The sequence below is a fragment of the Sciurus carolinensis genome, chromosome 4, assembly GCF_902686445.1.
Source record: "Sciurus carolinensis chromosome 4, mSciCar1.2, whole genome shotgun sequence".
Classification (NCBI taxonomy): Eukaryota; Metazoa; Chordata; class Mammalia; order Rodentia; family Sciuridae; genus Sciurus; species Sciurus carolinensis.
In genome coordinates this window covers 66,615,688-66,634,092 of record NC_062216.1, presented here as the reverse complement: position 1 = coordinate 66,634,092, position 18,405 = coordinate 66,615,688, and the positions used below count along the sequence as shown (strand labels likewise).

The 18,405-nt window shown below is 46.1% G+C and overlaps 1 protein-coding gene across 2 annotated transcripts in view; it reads right to left on the bottom strand.

The window, feature by feature from the left end:
• Positions 1-1,428: 1,428 nt before the first annotated feature.
• Wnt5b (Wnt family member 5B) overlaps positions 1,429-18,405 on the bottom strand; it is a 108,157-nt gene continuing 91,180 nt past the window's right edge. For both annotated transcript variants that reach the window (XM_047550741.1, XM_047550740.1), the window contains 4 exons: positions 15,065-15,201; positions 13,388-13,635; positions 8,084-8,376; positions 1,429-2,863 (listed from right to left, as the gene is read on the bottom strand). In XM_047550741.1, coding sequence (XP_047406697.1) covers positions 2,405-2,863; positions 8,084-8,376; positions 13,388-13,635; positions 15,065-15,144 — 1,080 coding nt within the window. In that variant the 5' untranslated portion in view covers positions 15,145-15,201 and the 3' untranslated portion in view covers positions 1,429-2,404. The remainder of the gene's footprint in view (positions 2,864-8,083; positions 8,377-13,387; positions 13,636-15,064; positions 15,202-18,405) is intronic.

The following is an 18,405-nucleotide window of genomic DNA, read 5'->3' as shown; positions in this document are numbered from 1 at the left end:
TTCAATCACTTTCTTTTGTGGATGTTCACCATGAAAATGTGGACCAAAGGAATCTGAATAACAGTGTGAGTTTGTTCCTGGTAAAATCACCCTTTGTTGGCCTGTCATTAGGTCCCTCTTTAGCTACCACAGATGCAAGTGGCCTTCGTGGCCATGCACATCCTCAGGCAGAATTGTTAGACGGTTTTGCAATATCATTTGCTCATTAAAACCCAAGTTAATCCTTAATTCCATTATTTCCCCAGAAATAAACTTTTCAGGAAGGAAATCAATATTTATGTAGTTTCTAGCTCACCTGCAGGCTGGTTACTCTGGGGCAGCCTGGCTCCATGTCCTTCTCAATAGCTCCTTCCTCCCTTTTTGATTGATTTATTTTATTTTAGTGGTGCTGGGAATTGAACCCAGGGCCTCATGCATACTAGGCAAGCACTCTGCAACTGAGCCACATTCCTTTGTTTCTAGATTAATAACATCTTTCTCTCTGTATCCCTGAGTTATATCTTTCTCTCTTTCTCTTCTGGTCCTAGATACTGGGGTCCAAAGCTGCAGACGGCAATACAAAGAAGGCTGCAGAGAGTCTCCCCACTGCCTGGGCTTTACCAAGGATCTGGGAACACACCGGCATTAACTCAGGAAGCTGCAAAATGCAAGGAGGGAAAATGGTAGGCACAGGTGAGACTTACACTAACATTTCAGAATTCTTATGTTCATAACAGTAATAGTAATGGCTACCATTGATTGTTTACCTTTGTGCTAGCCCTGGGGGAGAATGCTTTAATGTATTACCTTATTTAATGCTCACAATATTTTCTCTCTCTCTAATCACTAGACTAGAACTCTATAAAAAGGCTCAATTTCATTACCCTCTTTTACACCATGCAGCAGGGTTCTAAAACTCAAATCAAAACTCAAAGAGGGCTGGGGGTATAGCTCAGTGGTAAAGCGCTTGTCTAGTATGCATATGGCCCTGTGGTAGATCCCCAGCACCATTAAAAAAAAAAAAAAAAAAAAAAAAAAGAATGACATTGAATCATACCACTTGAAGAGATCTGCACAAAATAGTGAGAAAAGCAATAATCAGAGAAATAAGGGTAATATTAATCTCTTAAGAAAAGATCTGGGGCTGGGGTTGTGGCTCAGTGGTAGAGCGCTTGCCTTGCATGTGTGGGGCACTGGGTTCACTCCTCAGCACCACATAAATAAATAAAATAAAGGTATTGTATCTATCTACAACTAAAATTAAAAAAAAAAAAAGAAAGAGAAAAGAAACAACCTATCATGGGTTGGGGGTGTGGCTCAGTGGTAGCAAGCACACTTGTATAGCATGCCTGGGTTCCATCCTAGCACCAAAAATAAAATAAAATATAAAAGAAGACTCATGAAAGATGATTGTGTGTCCAAATAAGGAGAGGGAGAGAAACCTCAGTGAAGGATATTTAATGTCAGAGGGAAACTGTACATCTGGGCAGAGATGAAGAGAACATGCCAGGCCATCTGGGCCTGACCTGCCCACATGTCCTGTTGTCCATGAGGCCTCCCAGCCTCCCTTGATGGATGACAGCAGCAGCAGTACAAGTTTCCTCTCCCTGTGAGGGAGGTCAGTGCAAGGTTCGCTCGGTCCCATGTTGCACCTGGGTTTCCGCAGCCCAGGCATACAGATTCAGTTAATGTCTTTCCTGACATGGTAGGTCACGTGACCCACTTTCCTCCTGGGGCAGAAATTCATAGCAAGAGCTAGTGAACTGTGGAGGAAGGGTGATTCTTCCTGGAAAGACAGGCCCCAAGGGCTCTCAAGAGGTGCAGATCCCTTTGTGGTCACCAGGGTCCAGGTGACATCAGACCTCTCTTTGTGTTGGAGAGGAATCCAGTCTTGCAAGTGTGGATTCTTAAGTGTGCACACAGAAAAACAAGGAAGCATTGGGCCCCTTACCAAACCAATCTATATTCTGGACAAGACCCTGCAGCCATCAGGATTTATGCTGAGGTCCTGTCACCTTCCACAGGGCCTCTTGGCCTTGTGGCTGGGGTAATAGGGTACTTATCTACCCAACAGACTCCAGACTTCCAGACAGGATCATCTCCATCTAACCACTGCCTCTCTCCTCAAGGCCATGATGGATAGACAGTAAATATTTCCACATCCCTACATCCTGAGAGTCCTCACCAGGGGAAGGAAAGAAGCCTGTTCTCTCTCCCACTGGAAGCAGAGAACCAGTAAAGCCCAGTCCTCAAAGATCGCCAGCGTCTCTTAAATAAGCTTTTCCTTTCCATTTTCTTCTTTTAATTATTTATCATCCATCCATTTATTTATACAAATATAAAATATATTTATATAGATTTATATAATATAGACTTTTGTGAGGCAGAGTGGAGGAGAGGGTCAGGAGAGCAGCTCCCTCCCGGGTTATTTACAGACATACTGGTCGATGATTTCGGTGCACTTTTTGCACTTGACAAAGCAGCACCAGTGGAACTTGCAGTGGCAGCGCTCCACCTGAACGCTCTTGAACTGGTCGTAGCCACGGCCACAGCACATGAGCTCACAGCCGTCCATGCCCTCTGAGGTCTTGTTGCAGAGGCGGCCCTGGGTGCCCAGGGAACCTGTGGTCTCATTGCGTAGGCAGTAGTCAGGGCTGGGGTCTACGTAGACAAGGTCCTCTGGGGTGGGCTGGTTGAAGCGGCTGTTGACCAGCTCCAGCTTGCCCTTTCGGGTGATGCGCATGGCAGCTGCGCTGTCGTACTTCTCCTTCAGCTGGTCCCCCACCTTGCGGAACTCAGCCAGCTGAAGCCAACAGGTCTTGAGGCTGCAGGAGCCTGAGACGCCGTGGCATTTGCAGGCTACATCTGCCATCTTATACACAGCCTGCAGGGAGAAAGAAAGAAAAGAATAAGGAGATTCCCTGAGGGATGAGGTCAAGAGGGTGGTGAGGGCCGGGTGCTATGGTGCATGCCTGTAATCCCAGTGACTCGTGAGGCTGAGACCAGAGGATTGCAAGTTCGAGGCCATCCTAAGTAACTTAGTGGGGCCCTCAGCAACTTAGTAAGACCCTGTCTCAAAATAAAAAATAAAAAGGGGCTGGGGATGTGTCTCTGTGGTAAAGTGCAAAAAAAAAAAAAAAAAAAAAAAAAAAAAAAAAAAAAGGATTACATAGAACACTAGAGAGGCAACACAAGACATTCTTATCCACTTACAAGAATAGCATTTGGGACACTTCCCCTGTTTACTTTATCAATTTTCGTGTTCTATGAAATGCATTACAACACATGTCATTTTTATAATCAGGGGAAAAAAAAAAAAAAAAAACTTCCTTCCTTTCTTTCTGTTTTGTTTTGCAGTGCTGGTTACCAAACCCAGGACCTTGCACATGCAAGGCAGGCACTCCACCACTGACCTACATTTCCAAAAGAATTCCATTTTTTTTTCTTCTTCTTTTTTTCTTTTTCCCTTTTTCAGTGCTGGGGGGATTGAACCAGGGCCTCATGCATGCTAGGCTTTTTTTTTTGACATGGAGTCTCACTGTGTTGCCCAGGCTGATCTTGAACTCCTGGGATCAAGCAATCCTCCCACCTCAGCCTCTCAAGTGCTGGGACTACAGGTAGGTACTGTCATGCCCAGTTCAAAATTTCCATCAAGGTCAAGGTCTCAAACAAATAAATAAAACCCCCCAAAATATGTTCAGCTTTTCCACAATCTGGAGCACAAGTCAGAAAAGAATTGAGAAAGAATTAAATGGTCCCTTTTCCTAGGTTGGTATTTGGTCACTGAGTCCATAGCCATCAGAAGTCTCCCATGAACCATCATGTCTGTAAGCAAGGTCACTGTCTTCCACCCCAGCATCTCCTAGACACTCCCTGAAAAAGCCTGTGAGTATAGAGGAAGGCAGCAGATCACGTGCAATGGGAGAGCAAGTCAGTGGGCCTACCTATGGGGTAATTCATATGAAAACAAATCTACTCCAGAAGTCACTGAACTTCAACAATGTGGCATGAATTTAAAATTGGGTTATCCCAAGTCAAAATTTAAAACCAAGAGTAGACCAGAAAGCTGCTTACAAAGTGCTTTTCAATGAAAGCATACTGATGCATTGTGTCAAATAACCCTGGCAGCAGGCCCAGAGTGCAGATGGCAGGATAAAAATGCACGTCTGCTTCGGAACATTTTCTTATGCCACAGCTATTGTCACCAACTGAGTCGGGATTCGTTTTTCAAGGGTTTCTCTTAGCTTTCTTTTCAAGAGTCCCCAGATTGTGTCTTTATTCAGTGCTAAGCAGAGACCACTGCAGGTGCAAGAATCTGCATAACCATCACCAACTCATAGGACTATTGGCAAAACTCTTCCTGATTTTTTTTTTTTCTTGGTAGGGAATTATTCCCACTATTTTATGGTGGAGAAACTGAAGCTCTAGGGAATCTCAATAATCTGTCCAGGGCCACCCAGAAGGGAGCCAAAATGGTGATGACTTCTGCACTCTAATTTTGGGACTAAAACGCGGCTTAGGGTAGGGAAGGGAAGAAACCCCGCCCCAAGGTTAAAGGCAAGCAGCCCCAGGCCCAGGGCACAAAGGAACTGACACCCATCCCAACAGGCACTTCAAAGACAGGGACTTCAATTATCCTCTGGCCCAAATCCCCTGGGCCTGAGCTGCAGTCTGACATTCCTCTGGAAATGGTCCCTGGTTTAGAGAGGGATGGCAGGCGCCTGGTGCTGCAGAAAGGAGGAAGCATTAAGGGTCTAAAACTGTGTACCTTACCACTAAGTCACTAGGGGAATCGGATAAGCATCTCTAATGGGAATAAACTCTCAGGAGACCTGGGGAAAGAGAGTCAAAGGCAGACTTTACAGAGCAAGGACAGGAATTTCAGCAAAACAAATTGGAGAGGAAGAATGTCACTCCTTCACTATTTGAACATTCATTCCAACCTTGCTCTACTACAAAGACATTGTAGCAACTGCAATATTTGTATTTTTTCATGTTTTACTATTAATCATATATAAAGCCCTTCTGTAGGAGAAGGAGTCGGGGGAATCTCAATTTTTGGCCTTCTTGCTTGCTGACAAAAAAAAAAAAAAAAAAAAATGTGGGGCTGGGGATGTAGCTCGGTGGTAAAGTGCTTGCCTGGCATATGAAAGGCTCTGGGTTCAAGTGCCAGCACTGTGATCATAAAAATAGTGATAGCTGTAGCAAATGCTTTTAAAAATGTTTTAGTCTTACTTTTTGTCCTCTGGCAATGCCTTAAGTTCCTCTCCCACATCTGTCTACCTAATGGCATGGCAACAAGCTTGGAATATGATAGGAATATGATAGGAATGTCACAAGGATTACCCATAGGCTTTTTATCTGGAAAATGCTTAGAAACCTTTGAATGGTCAAGCAATACCAACCCACTAGTCTTGCCATCAGTGTCTAAGAGGGAGCTACCAGAGACTTTCAAAGGCCAAGAGAAATTTCTGACAGAGTATACCCAAGATGTCAGATTACAGATTTTTTTTTTTTTTAAATCTGGCCATAAAATACTAGTCCAGGATATTTTTCAATCCCTGCTCCACTTAGTCCCTCCTGGAGAATCTTCTGTGTAGGTGTGAGGAGGTGGGAGGTGAAATCCCTTTGGCCTCAGATGGTGATTGATGGAAGAGGCCTGTTTCTTGAAGAAGGGATAAAAAATAGAAAGGGACAAGAATTCCCAACTGAGAGCAGACAGAGGCAAAGAGAGAGATAAAGGGCTAGGGAAGAGGTGTGGAGACTGGAGGAAAGAGCCCCCACAAGCCTGGGAGACAGACAGAGGAAGCTGGGGAAGGTGTGTAAGCGAGAAACAGGGCAGATGGAAGGGAAGGCGCTGCCCAGATAAGGCCCAGTGCAAACAAACAAACAATTAAGGGCCATAAAGTGAGGAGCCAGCAGAAGTGGGGTCAAGACTGTGACTGAAAGGGGAAGAGCTGATGTCTCCCCCTATCCCTCCAGGGCCACCTCAGCATCTGCCACAATGCCACATGGGAACTTAGCAGAGACTGCAAGTGGCCTCCGTGAATTTGACCTCTTACTAGGAAGCAATATGAGAACTTCTCTTTGCATAATCACATGTGCTCATCAAAAGATGAGCAAAGAAATATGGATGGCCATCCCTATCCTCGAACAAGATAAAAATAAATAGAGTGAGTGATACCAAGATTGTTTTATAAACAATCTACTGAGCTTCCAATGTGAGAGCCTATGGAAAATGCAAAAGATGTTAAGGACTAGGTGGTATTTGAGCTAGGAAAGACTGGCAGCTCAAAAGATACCCAGAGAAGTTATCTAGGACAATTCCAGTCTCTATGCTCTAGCTTACTCCATAATAACCACGTATCAAAGCCAGGACCAGAACTCTAAGTGCCACAGACCAACTCCCCATCCACATACCCATTTCTGACTGAAAAAAAAAAAAAAAAAACCTAGCCTTTGGATATGGGACAAATAACCAACTCTAATTTCTACTTGATGTCACACAGTGGATGATGTTAGGTCTACACAGATACTGAGTCCTGACAAGCCAACATTATAACATCCAGACTCATAGAAAAGACATATCCAATTCCATTTATTTGACATGTACTCCTATAAAACATCAGTTGATGTTTTGAACTTTCGACATAAAAAGACATTTTGAGACACATATCTATATCCTGATACTGAATCATCAGTGAACCAACATTAAACTTCTGACCTTATTTCTTCTCAAAAAATTGCTGTTCTCTTCTTTAGTTTTTCTGGTTTTGCTGTAGCATCTCACTGGGGACCCAGAGTCAGCTGGCTGGACACATCCCAAGGAAGAAGTATGTGTTGCTTCCTGAGAGGCCCTTTGCCAGCGCTCAGACATTTGCACTTTCTAAGGGGAAACCTAGAGGCACAGTCACATTGCCCTCCAGTGCCTGTCAACATCCACCACACTGAACTAGCAAAAGGCAGAGCTTCCTGCCTGCAGGTTTCCTGTGGCAAAGGCAGACCATGGCGCAGCCAGACATGTGCTTGGAGAGGGATGCTCATGAATTAGGTGCAGGCAGATAAGGAGTATGCTCTCGGCACTCCACAAAGGAAACTGTCCGAGTAAACTGCACAAATGAGAAGCCAAGCTCCCTTAATCCTGTGTTTCAGTTTCTACTAATATTGAGGCTTAAAGAAAATGGCTGTTTTAGGTGAAATTGACAAGACAGGGTGAAAGAGCCTTAAAAAGATGGCTGTCTTTTCTCACTTCCACTCATGTTAAGAAACTCCTAGCAGAGGCCGGGCACACCTGTACTGCTCTGGAGGCTGAGGCAGGAGGACTGCAAATTCAGGCCACTCTCAGCAATTCAGGGAGACTCTGTCTCAAGATAAAAAATACAAAGGGTTGGGGATGTAGCTTAGTTGTATGGTGCCCCTGGGTTTGATCCCTAGGAACACACACACACACACACACACACACACACACACAAACTTCCATCAGAAACGTGTTTGCTTGAATGTGCTTTTCAATTGGTGTTCTGGATATGTATAGTAGCAGGTCTTAAAAGTCAGCTCTTGGGAAAACCTGAGCCTTTAACAAATCATAAATCCCAGACCAGGTCTCATGGCCTAAACTGCTAATCGTCTTCTCTGTTTTAATTGCAAGGAGGATGGATCAAGCTCTGTAAGTCTGGAGACCTGTTCCAAACATTGCACCTAAGTCATACAGGACAGATGTCCTATGAAGTGACAAATGATGTTTCAAAAATGAGATCGGGACCCAGGCATGAGATTTGGCCCACACCTGTCCTCCCAGCTACTCAGGAGGCTGAGGAAAGAGGATCGTTTGAGTTCAGAAGTTTGAAGACCAGCCTGAGCAACATAGCAAGACTCTGCCTCAAAAAACAAGCAAAACAATAACAACAAAAAGTGACAATTGAATGTGCCGACAGGGAAATAGAGCCTTTGGAGAGGGATTTGTTCAATAATGGTATCTAGGTCAGCAACCATAGAACCTCCACAGCTGGATTCCTTGATAGCCAAGTCACAGCTCCTGGCTCAGCCCAGGGAGGGTCAACTGGCCTGCGGTGTGTGGGGAGGGGAGGGTAGAGGTCCTTCTTACCCTTCGACCTGCCTCGTTGTTCTGCAAGTTCATGAGCACTCGGCCCTGCTCCTCTGATCCCTTGGCAAAGTTCTTCTCCCGCTCCCGGGCATCCACAAACTCTTTAGCAAAGCGGTAGCCATACTCCACATTGTCCCCACAGCCACCCCACAGCCAGTCCCGGGGGAGGTCCTTGGGCCGTGCTGTCCGGCTGCAGCCACATGTAGAAAGCTCACCCTCACGGCAAGCACGGCTGATGGCATTTACCACCCCGGCGGCGCTCACAGCGTAGGTGAAGGCGGTCTCCCGGCTGCCTGCAAGAGGAGACAAGAGGGGTGTCAAAGGATGTCATCCTCCTTTATCGGAGGCCTTTCCTTCTTTCTACTTTCTCTTGATCCTTCCTCATGAGCCTTTCTCTGCTGTGACCCTCCCAGGGGTGGGAAACACTGTCTGGAGGGGCACCTTCTATTCCCACAGCTCTAACAGTTGGAAACTCCTCTTCACAATGGGCTGAATTTGCCTCTTTTTTACCCCTGCCTCTTGCCCTTAGTTCAACCCTATGAAGCCACACAGAATCAAAGGAATCCCTCCATGCCTGGCCTCCACTCATATTCATTACAGAGCAGTCTATAGGACCTGAAGTTTCCCAGGAGAAGACCTAAATTGAGGGAGAGTGGCATCCAGAAATTTATGCACCATGTGGGACTAACAGAATGAGACTGAGAAAGAAATCATGGAATCAATAGTAGAACTCTGCATCCTAGCAAAAATTTCTCCCTCACAGATGCAATTTCTCACCACTCTATGAGCTACACATCTGTCTTTTTTATTGCTGTCATTATCTAGCAAGGTAGTGGCAGAGACCAGAAATGGAAAGTGAACTAGAATCACAATGTCCAAGCTATCTTCCTCTCTTTTCCACAGTATCCACACTGCCTAACTCAAGAGCAGTGGGGGACCACACCCCAAGGGCAACTACAATTTCAGACACCGAGAATGGTCCCTCTAAATATCCAGATCATTTCCAATAGAAAATTCCAACTATGTTCCTTTTGATTTCTATAGCAAATCACTTAACTCATATGATTTATGTTCTACTTCAATGCAATGTTTATAAAAATAATGCTCAACCTCCAATATGCATATCAAAAATAAAAACGAGACTTCACATCCACTGGAGTAGCCATCATCGAAGATACAGCTGATAACAAGCTAGTAAGGTTATGGTACCCTTCTGTACCATTAATGGGAATGTTAAATGGTGCAGCTGGTTTGGGAAACAGTCTGGCAGTTCCTCAAAAGGCTAAACATAGAGTTGCCATATGGCCCAGCAATTCCACTCCTAAGACTGTACCCAAAGGACATGAAAACATGTCCATACAAAAACACATGAATGCTCATGTGGCATCATTCATAATAGCCAGAAAGTAGAAACAACCCAAATATCCATCTATGGATGAATGGATAAACAAAACAGGGTATTAGCCATACAATGAAATATGGGATATTATTCAGCCATAAAAGGAATAAAGTCCTGACACATGTTACAACATGGTGAACCTTTAAATCATTATACTACGTGAAAGAAGCCAGTCACCACAGGCCTCATATAATCCAGACTAGGCAAATCCATAGAGACAGATTAGTGGTTGCCTAGGGCTGGGAGTTAGGGAATGGTGAGTGACAGTTAAAGGGTGTGCAGTTTTTCCACGGGGTGCTGAAAATGTTCCAGAATTACTGGTGATGGTTGCAAGCCTTGTGAATATACTAAAAACCATTGAATTGTATACTTTAAATGATGAATTGTAAAAACAAATCAACAACAAGAATAAATAGTAAACTGTAAGATATTGTGAATTACACCTCACAGAGTTGTGATAAATAATAAGTAATACCCATGCAGACACAGATGTGGAGGTAGGGAGTGGTTCTTAGCAGGAAACACTCAGTCCTGGTCTCTAAGACAGCACTGGGCAGAACTTTCTACTCTCCCTTTCCTCCTTTCCTGTGTCCCCATGATGAGAAGTAGACGTCCCACAGTCCTGTCTTGGCAGATGAAGAGGGCAGCAGTCTCCATCAATTAACAGGTCTGCAGTGATCCCCCACTTGGCCCTACGTCTTCATTACCTCAGCACCACAGTGACATATACAACCAGACTACACTAGGTGAGTCAGTTTTTCTTAATTAGCCAGGGGTCAGCTTCTAGTCAATTGTGGAATAGGAATGCCCCAAGAAAAACCCCAATGATGGCAGGAAGTTCCACTCATGATTCAGCCAGGACTGATGTTTGAACCAGTACTGAACCACAGCCGGAGTTGAGGGATCTGATCTAGGGGCGTCAGACTGTGACACTGACGACCTATTTGGCAAGAAGACCAAAGAGGCTCTTGGTGATGCAGGTTGAGTCCCACTTTGAGGGATTTATCCCTAAGAAATCTTCCTGTAATGTAACCTCAACCCCTGACATGGTGTCCTGGGAAGGAGTCTTTGAAGCTACAGCCCATCCACTGGGAACACTCCTGTTCAGCATTCCTCAGGGAAGCCAGAGGGGCTTTCAAAGCAAACTTGTATCTTTTTTTGTATCTGATACCAGGAATTAAACCCAGGGGCACTTTACCACTGAGCTACACCCCCAGTCCTTTTTATTATTTATTTTGAGACAGGGTCTTCCTAAATTGCTTAGAGTCTCACTAAGTTGCTGAGGCTGGCCTCACACTTGGTGTTCCTCCAGATTCAGCCTCTGAGTCCCTGGGATTACAGGCATGTGCCACCACACTCAGCCTGCATCTTTTTAAAATGACTCTCATCACCAGAATGTTCTTCATATTAAAAAAACAAAATCTGCCTCCTGACAACTTCTGCCTGCTGGAACGACACTGTCTAATCCCTTTTCCATTTGACAGTTCTTCAGTGTTTGAAAACAAGTAATATGCCTTTTATGCTTTCCTTTCGCAAGTTACATATGTCTGATTTCTTCCACCATTCTTTAGCTAAATGTTTTTCAGAGTTGAATCAGCCCTCTCAGAATTGCCTTTTAAAATAATGTACTTGCAGGTGAATGTCATACACTCTCACAGTGCATATACTATGCACTCTGACAGTTCCAGTCTCTCAAGATGGTTTGGGATCTGTACATGCCCTCAGGTTCATTAGCTGTCACTTGTAGTCACTCTGCTTCTGTTGGTCCAGGAGGGGCAACATCATTAGACACTGACTGTGGGTAACTCTGCCTGTATGGGGCTGCATTTGGATTTCTGGAAGCAAAGCACTAGAGCTACTTTCAGCAAGAAGAACATGAGGCTTTAGAATGGATAAGCAATGTGGGGGGAGAGAGCTTATATCTACTTGTGAAACAACTCAGAGTGACAACTCAAACCACCTCAAATATATAAGGCTAATAAACCATCAACCATACAGCTACTGGATAGACCCTGCATCTTCTCCTTTCAGGCAGAGAGCAGAATAACATCCCTCTGTCCTCTCACTACCACAGCAGTCAGCTGCCAGGAAGGTGCCTTGGGTCTCCTCAGGGGCCAGGTGAAGTGCCAAGACTCTTCCGAGCAACTGCTGCCCTCTGGTGATGGACTTTTGCAGCAGCTTCAAAGAAGGAAGAAACCTTTGGAAGTTCCAGACCAGACAGTGAGAATTTTTCACCAGGAGCTACCCTGGGACCAGTGGGAGAAAGGGAGGACAGCTTCCCAGGAAGTATGAGCCTTCAGGAAAGCTACAAAAAGGAGTGGGGAAAAGCATCCAGTTTGTTTTAGAAGAGGGGGCAGTGAGATGTGCTTTCTTCCATGGGGTCACCTTCCACCAGTCATTCGGCCATGCAGTCTGAAAAGAAGATCATCTAGTGCTGTCACACTTTATTTCCTAGATAAAACTTCACCCACTGACCTTCACCTGAATGAAATAACACATGAAAAGGACCCAGTTAGTGGCAGGCACACATCAGGGCCTCAATAATTGTATGCTCCCTTGAGGTGATTAGAGGATGCCTCTGTATACGCAGGGATCACACTAGTGTCGTCGCCCCAAAGAAAGGACAGGAAATGCTGCTGAGACTTTCACCGGGAAGAAGGGACGAATACCAAGGGACTGCTAGAAGAATCTACAAATTGTGAGTAAATCCCACTTAACCCCAAGTCTACTCTTTCAGAGAAGTTGTCTCCTAAGACTGTTCTCAGAACACAGGAGCATTCCGTTTTATGTACCTTAGGTTGATCCCCAAAAAGAGAGCAGTAAAGTTCAAAGTGTACTTTCCCCCTGTTTTTACTTCTCAACATGAGATAGAGGAAAGAAGTCTGGAGTAAGTGGGAGTACAGCAGGCCCGCCAAGCATCCTTGGTAATACAGGGTTTCAAATCACTGGCTCCCCAAGCTCCCTGCCAAAGGGAAAGCCCAGCTCCAGGTAACTCCAGAATGTGACCTTCTGATGGGAAGCTGTCCTGGGAGAATGTGAGACAGGACAGAATACAGTGCTCCAACACCTTCCTTTTATGGCCCTGGGGATAAGACCCAGTAGGATAGGGCGGATTTCTCGATTTCTTGCCACGGAGGGGAGGATTGCATTTCAAAAGAACCTAAAACAATTAGACCTCAGATCACACCTCTATCTAAGCAATAGGGCAGCCAAAGAATCCTAGACCAGCAGTGGGAGAGAAAGGAAGGGACAGGAATCCAGGAAGACTTGGCCCTCTCATCTTTCTTCTTTAGTCTGTTCCCTTCCCCCACTTTCCCTGTCTGTCTGTCTGTCTGTCTCTCTGTCTCTCTCTCTCTCTCTCACACACACACACACGCACGCACACATGCACACACCCTTTCAAATGAAAAAGCTAACACTAGATCTGAGCTGGGTTAATGACAACTATCACTAATTTGGCCCAAAGTTTCTAACTGTCCTTGGAGGGTCCAAGTGAAAGAGGCAAACATCTCACAGATATTCAGGGCTGTAATTTTGGATTCTCTACCCAAGACTCTAAAAAGACTAAAAGGGAGGCCCTTTTTGTCTTGAGACAAAGGCAGCATGATGGGCAGATCTCCTAAGCCACTCTAACTCAACTCAGATGTTCCACCATGGGTGAGTCACATAGGGCCTGCCAGGGTGAAGTTGGAAAGCAGAGGCTATAGGGACATGGAGGATTATCCAGGATGCTGCTACTTTATATACCCGCCTCTTTCCCTTCTTGAATGCTGCTGCCAAGCCTAGAAAAAACCCAAAAGGCCCCCATCTGGGCTCTTATTTTGCCAGTCCTGGAACAGCTTAAATGAACCCAGTCAATATGAGCACAGTTTCTGTGGCCAAGCCATATTTTAGTGGCCTCTTACCTATCTGCATGACTCTGCCAAAGACAGATGTGTTGTCCACAGTGCTGCAATTCCATCGCCTCTGCCGGAATTGGTACTGGCACTCCTTAATACCCGTCTTGGCTCCCTCCCCGATGTAGGCCATGTGTTCCTGGTACAACTGGCACAATTTTCTCTGGCCAGGGGAGAGCCCAGGAAGCTGACTGCACACAGGCTGTGCACCGATGATAAACATCTCTGGTCTCTGCACCGGGTTCATAGCTAATGACCTACAACAGCAATCCAGAAAGCGGGGTGGGGGTGGGGAGAACAAGGAATGAGTGTGTGCCTGTGAGCAGTGTTAAGTCATTCATTTAACACATTTATGGGATGCTTTCTTGTACAAGGCCCTGAAGGACCAAGGACTTGTAAGGGTGAATTAGTAAAAGAGAGTTCATGTCTTAAAAGGACATATGGAAAGCTAGGCAAATGATACTTGAGATGCCAAATGCCTAAGACAAACAAGATTCTGGATCCACAGTGATCAGATAGGGAAAGCTCTTCCCCCAAGGAGAAGCCTGTATAAGGAGATGACCAGAATTTGTACTGGTCTTAAAGGTGGGGAGAAGACAGAGAAGGAGGTGGGGTGGGCAGGGCAGCTGTTCATGCAGCTGTTCATTTGAGGCAGAGGGCAAAAAAAGCCAAATTTGACACATGCCTGTTTGTGGAGTAGGAATGATTAGTTCAGTTTCGCCCTAGTGCAGGGTATGTGGTGGAAAGCATTTCCCTTCAGTGGAAATGCCTTCAAAATAGAATCCCAAGTACACACATCATAATATATTCCAAACATTTTCACTTCCATATCTCACTCCACACATGCCCTAACCCACTGTCAATCAGTTCAGGGATCTCCTTTTTTCTCATCATCTACCAGACATAATCAAGTGTTAAGTTAGATGAGAAGGCTACAGATTTGCCATCCAAATAAAAATGCAGGTGGGACACAGACCATGCAAAATAAGTAGTGATTGCCTGCCATTTCCATGTCAACTTGGCAATGATGGTGTGGTCTTAAAAACACAGAAAGACAAGCATGGTCCTGCAAATCCTTCATTTGGTCTTCAGAGGGTTCAAATAAAGGAATTTTACTCTCTGCCTCTGCTGGCAAAAATTGAAAACAAAAAGTTTTAAAACCCAGATATCAACATATATGTTTTTGAGATGGGGTCTTGCTGTGTTGCTCAGGCTGGCTTTGAACTTCTGGGCTCAAGTAATCCTCCTGTTTCAGTTTCCTGAGTAGCTGGGACTACAGGCATGTGCCATTGGAATTTTTTCTCCCTCTTTTTCCTTTCTTTCTCCCCCACCCAGTTCTGGGGATCAAACCCAGGGTCTCATGCATGCTATCAATATTTTTATTAACTCAATAAAAATAAAAAAGCTATTTCTAACAATTCATGAGGATAGGGAAAGGTCCAGGAAAAAGGGATTGTGAACAGGATCAGAGAAAAAAGCAAATGAACAAATCTTTTATGTTCAGGGAATTCTTACCTCTAGGGACTAGAGAGAGAAAAGGAGCTCTCCAACTTTGCCTGGGATGCAAGAGGCCCTTCATATTCCTATGGATAGGGTGTGATCACAACCCTTGGTGCCCCCTGTCCACGCCTTTATTACCCAAGAAGCCTTAGTGTGCAGAGCAGGACCAAAGTCCCTCTCACTCACCACCAGGAGTTGGCATCCGTCAGCAGCTGGGCCCAGCTGGAAAGCAGAGCCGCAGTGAACAGCAACAGCAGGCTGGGCATGGTTGGCCTCAGTCCGCCCCAGTACCCTGGGACGGACAGCTTCCAAAGTGGGGCTTCCTGGAGAAATGAAGGGAAAATCAGGCTGCAAATGCAACAGACAAAGAAGACTAAGAGGGAGCAGAGGGATGCAGAAAAGAGCAAAGGATGGGCTCTGGGGTGAACCTGAGTCAAATTCTCCTGAAGGAAATTCAGCCCTTTCCAACTTCTACCTCTTACTGCTTATCCTCTCATGAGAGGGCTTTTAGGACTCCTAACCCAAACTGTGGGAGCCCTACTCAGGACCTAATTCCAACGGAGATAATGAGCTGAGAAACCAAAAAAGAGGAAAGAAAACATCATTTCAAGAACAGAGTGTGCACAGTGCTGCACATAGGAAGCTGCTTTGACTATTGCAAAGCACACCTCCCCATCTTCTACAACTTCCAGTAAAAGGAGGAACATCCCCTCCACCTCTCACCCTAGTCCAGAGATCTACTTCTCTGAACTTCAGATTTTTCTTCGTAGGGGTTAAAGAACAACTGGTGAATTGGATTTAACCTATACCCAATAGGAGTCTTCCCTTTCCATCTGTATCCTTCTCTCTCCAAACAAGTTTTCTAAATCCCAACCCTTGTTTACCCTTAAAGAAGGGAGGAAGAGCGAGCACTTTCCACTTTCTCAAGGCAACTTCTCTGAGAAATGTAAAAGCCATTTAGCCAACAGGAAGCCGGTGCCCGTGCCCAAAAAGATTGGCCACCCCTACCCCTTATGCTCACTGTGTGGCGGTGGAGGAGTCGCACAGAACACCTTTCCCAGTTGCCGGCAAGGGACCCTGGACTGCGTCTCTTGCATCCAATGCCTGTTGTGAGGACGTATCTACCAAAAGCCACCACCCGTCCCGTGTAGCATCAGAGAGCCCCACATCTTTGCCTTGCGCTTTAACTAACGCCTTTAACTAACGCCTGCGCCCCAGGACCTCAAAGCCTTTGCAAACATATGAAAAATCCATGCTTCTGTATCCTGGAGCGAGCAGATAAACACACACTCCCTCCTGCTCACCTCCACCTCGCTTCTCCCTTAGCTTCCATCTGAGGCGGGACCCCATATTTCCAATGAGTCTTCTTCCCAGGACCCCTTACACCTCCAACCCTACACACACAAACACACAGCACTGCTCCAGGCTGCCCCCGCCCCCATCTCACCACGCCGGTCTCTGGGTTCTGGGTCACCAGGCTCTCCGGGAGGGGGCGGCAGGTGCTTTGGGTCATCAGCTTAGGAAATATTTTTGTCCTGGGGCCACCAGGAGAGAAAGGTGGTTTGAGCAGGATCCAGGAGTGCTGAGACAAGGCCTTTTCCCCACCCCCTTTTGGTTTTTCTTTTCGAGGTCTCATCTGGGGCGGGGGCACCAACAGGCAGGTGTGTGGGGCCAGCAGGGGGCAGATCAAAGAAGAGGCTCGCTCCTTCCCTTTGTCATGCAGAGCCAGCTCGGAAATGATCCGGCCTCTAGGCCGACTAACAGCTCCCCACACCCTACTTTCCTAACAGACCTCTCTTGCCTCTAAAGGATGCCCCCTCCCCCTCCTCTCGACCCCCCATAAATCCTCCCCCGTCCCTCAGGGCAGGAGGTCTGTGAATGCATCCACTGGAACCAAGAGAGATGGAGCAGAGATAGGGCTGGCACCAGAAGCTAATGGCTTTATGGAGGGGAGGGGACCTGGTCCAGGGTAGGGAGGACGAGAGAAAAGCTTCAAAGAGTTTCCTTGTCCAAACATCCCCAACTCCACCTACCAGTCCTTCATGGGGACTAATTCCCTCCTGCTTCTCCAATCACCACCCTGTGCCCTTCTCTCTTGCCCACCCATCATACCCCACCATAGTGGGGGAGAACATCCATCTCCCCCACTATGCTCCTCAAACACTCTACTCCCCAAACACCCTATTCCCTGGGCCAGCCCCAACTGATATCTATCCTCACACATTCCAATCACCAGATAGCTCAGTTTTCTCCCAACTGGTGACACTTCCTATCCCTCTGGTCTCCCCTCACACCAGTGTCTCTCACCTCCCTCACACCCCTCCAACAGGCTCCAGTGAAATCTTACTGGCCCCACATGTCTTAGGTTCAACTGAGGCCACACTGAGGGCCCACTGAGTCTGAGCCAAGGACAGAAGCAAAGTACCTGCTAACCGTCACTGTGGCTTTGACTGCTCCAGTGACAAGCTGTCAGACCAACAAGGGTCAGACTTCCTAAGAGCTGCTAATCCCTCTCTGACATGCCTTATAAACATGTAGGGATACAGGAATCACTCCCAGCAGCTATTCCCACCACCCTGGTCATTCTATCAAAGTCTCAGCCCGGGATATGTTATATTTTAAAAATTACCAATTAGAAAAAAAAAAAAAAGGATCTAGCATAAGTGGTAGCTTCTTTCACTGCCTTCCAGATGTGTGGTACCTGCAACTGAACATACACACACACACACACACACACACACACACATATCACACTAATCCAAGGGCACATGTACACAACATACCAATGCTCTCAAGATGCTCTGTCCTGTCCTGTCACACAAATATGAGTCACCCCATCAAGGGCCCCAGAACTGAAGCTGGGCAGCTGTTTGCGGGGCGGGGGGGGCGGGGATGTTACATTCTTGAGCAGGGTGGAAGGCGAAAGGATATCTTAGAAAGGTAAATGTTGTGATTGGTTTGTTAGTGTGGGCAGAAGGACGCTTCTTGCCTCAAGCCCACTGGGGAGGAAGGAAGCTGTGTAGGGACTGATGGTTTGGATTTAATGAGCAGGACATATGGAAAGCCTCATGTGTGGGTCACTGGTGAGATTTACAGCAGGATTCAGCCTGTGGTGGTTCTCTGTTGTGCAGGAAGAAAGATCTGGTAAATACCCAAAAGGCAGGGAAGCTGAATGCCTTCTGCTGCCTTTGTCATAACTACAGATGTCCTGGGAGATCTAAAAATTCCTCCTTCTGAAGAGGCCAACGTCATTCCATACACACCAGACCAAGTGTTTGAGTATGTGGGAATCAGGGGTCCCTATTCTTTATTAGTGTCTAAGAGACTGGGACTGGGGGAAAGGAAGATGAAGATGAAGAAAAGAAGATGAATGCTCAGTCAGTATCCTTTGGTGGGGAGGCGGGGCGGAATGGGCTGCTCAGACATCCTCTCTGCTCTATTTCATTCATTTGTTCACACATTCAGTAAATTCATTACTCAAATATGCAGTGAGGGTCAGGCACAGTGGCCAACCACTGTAATTCCAG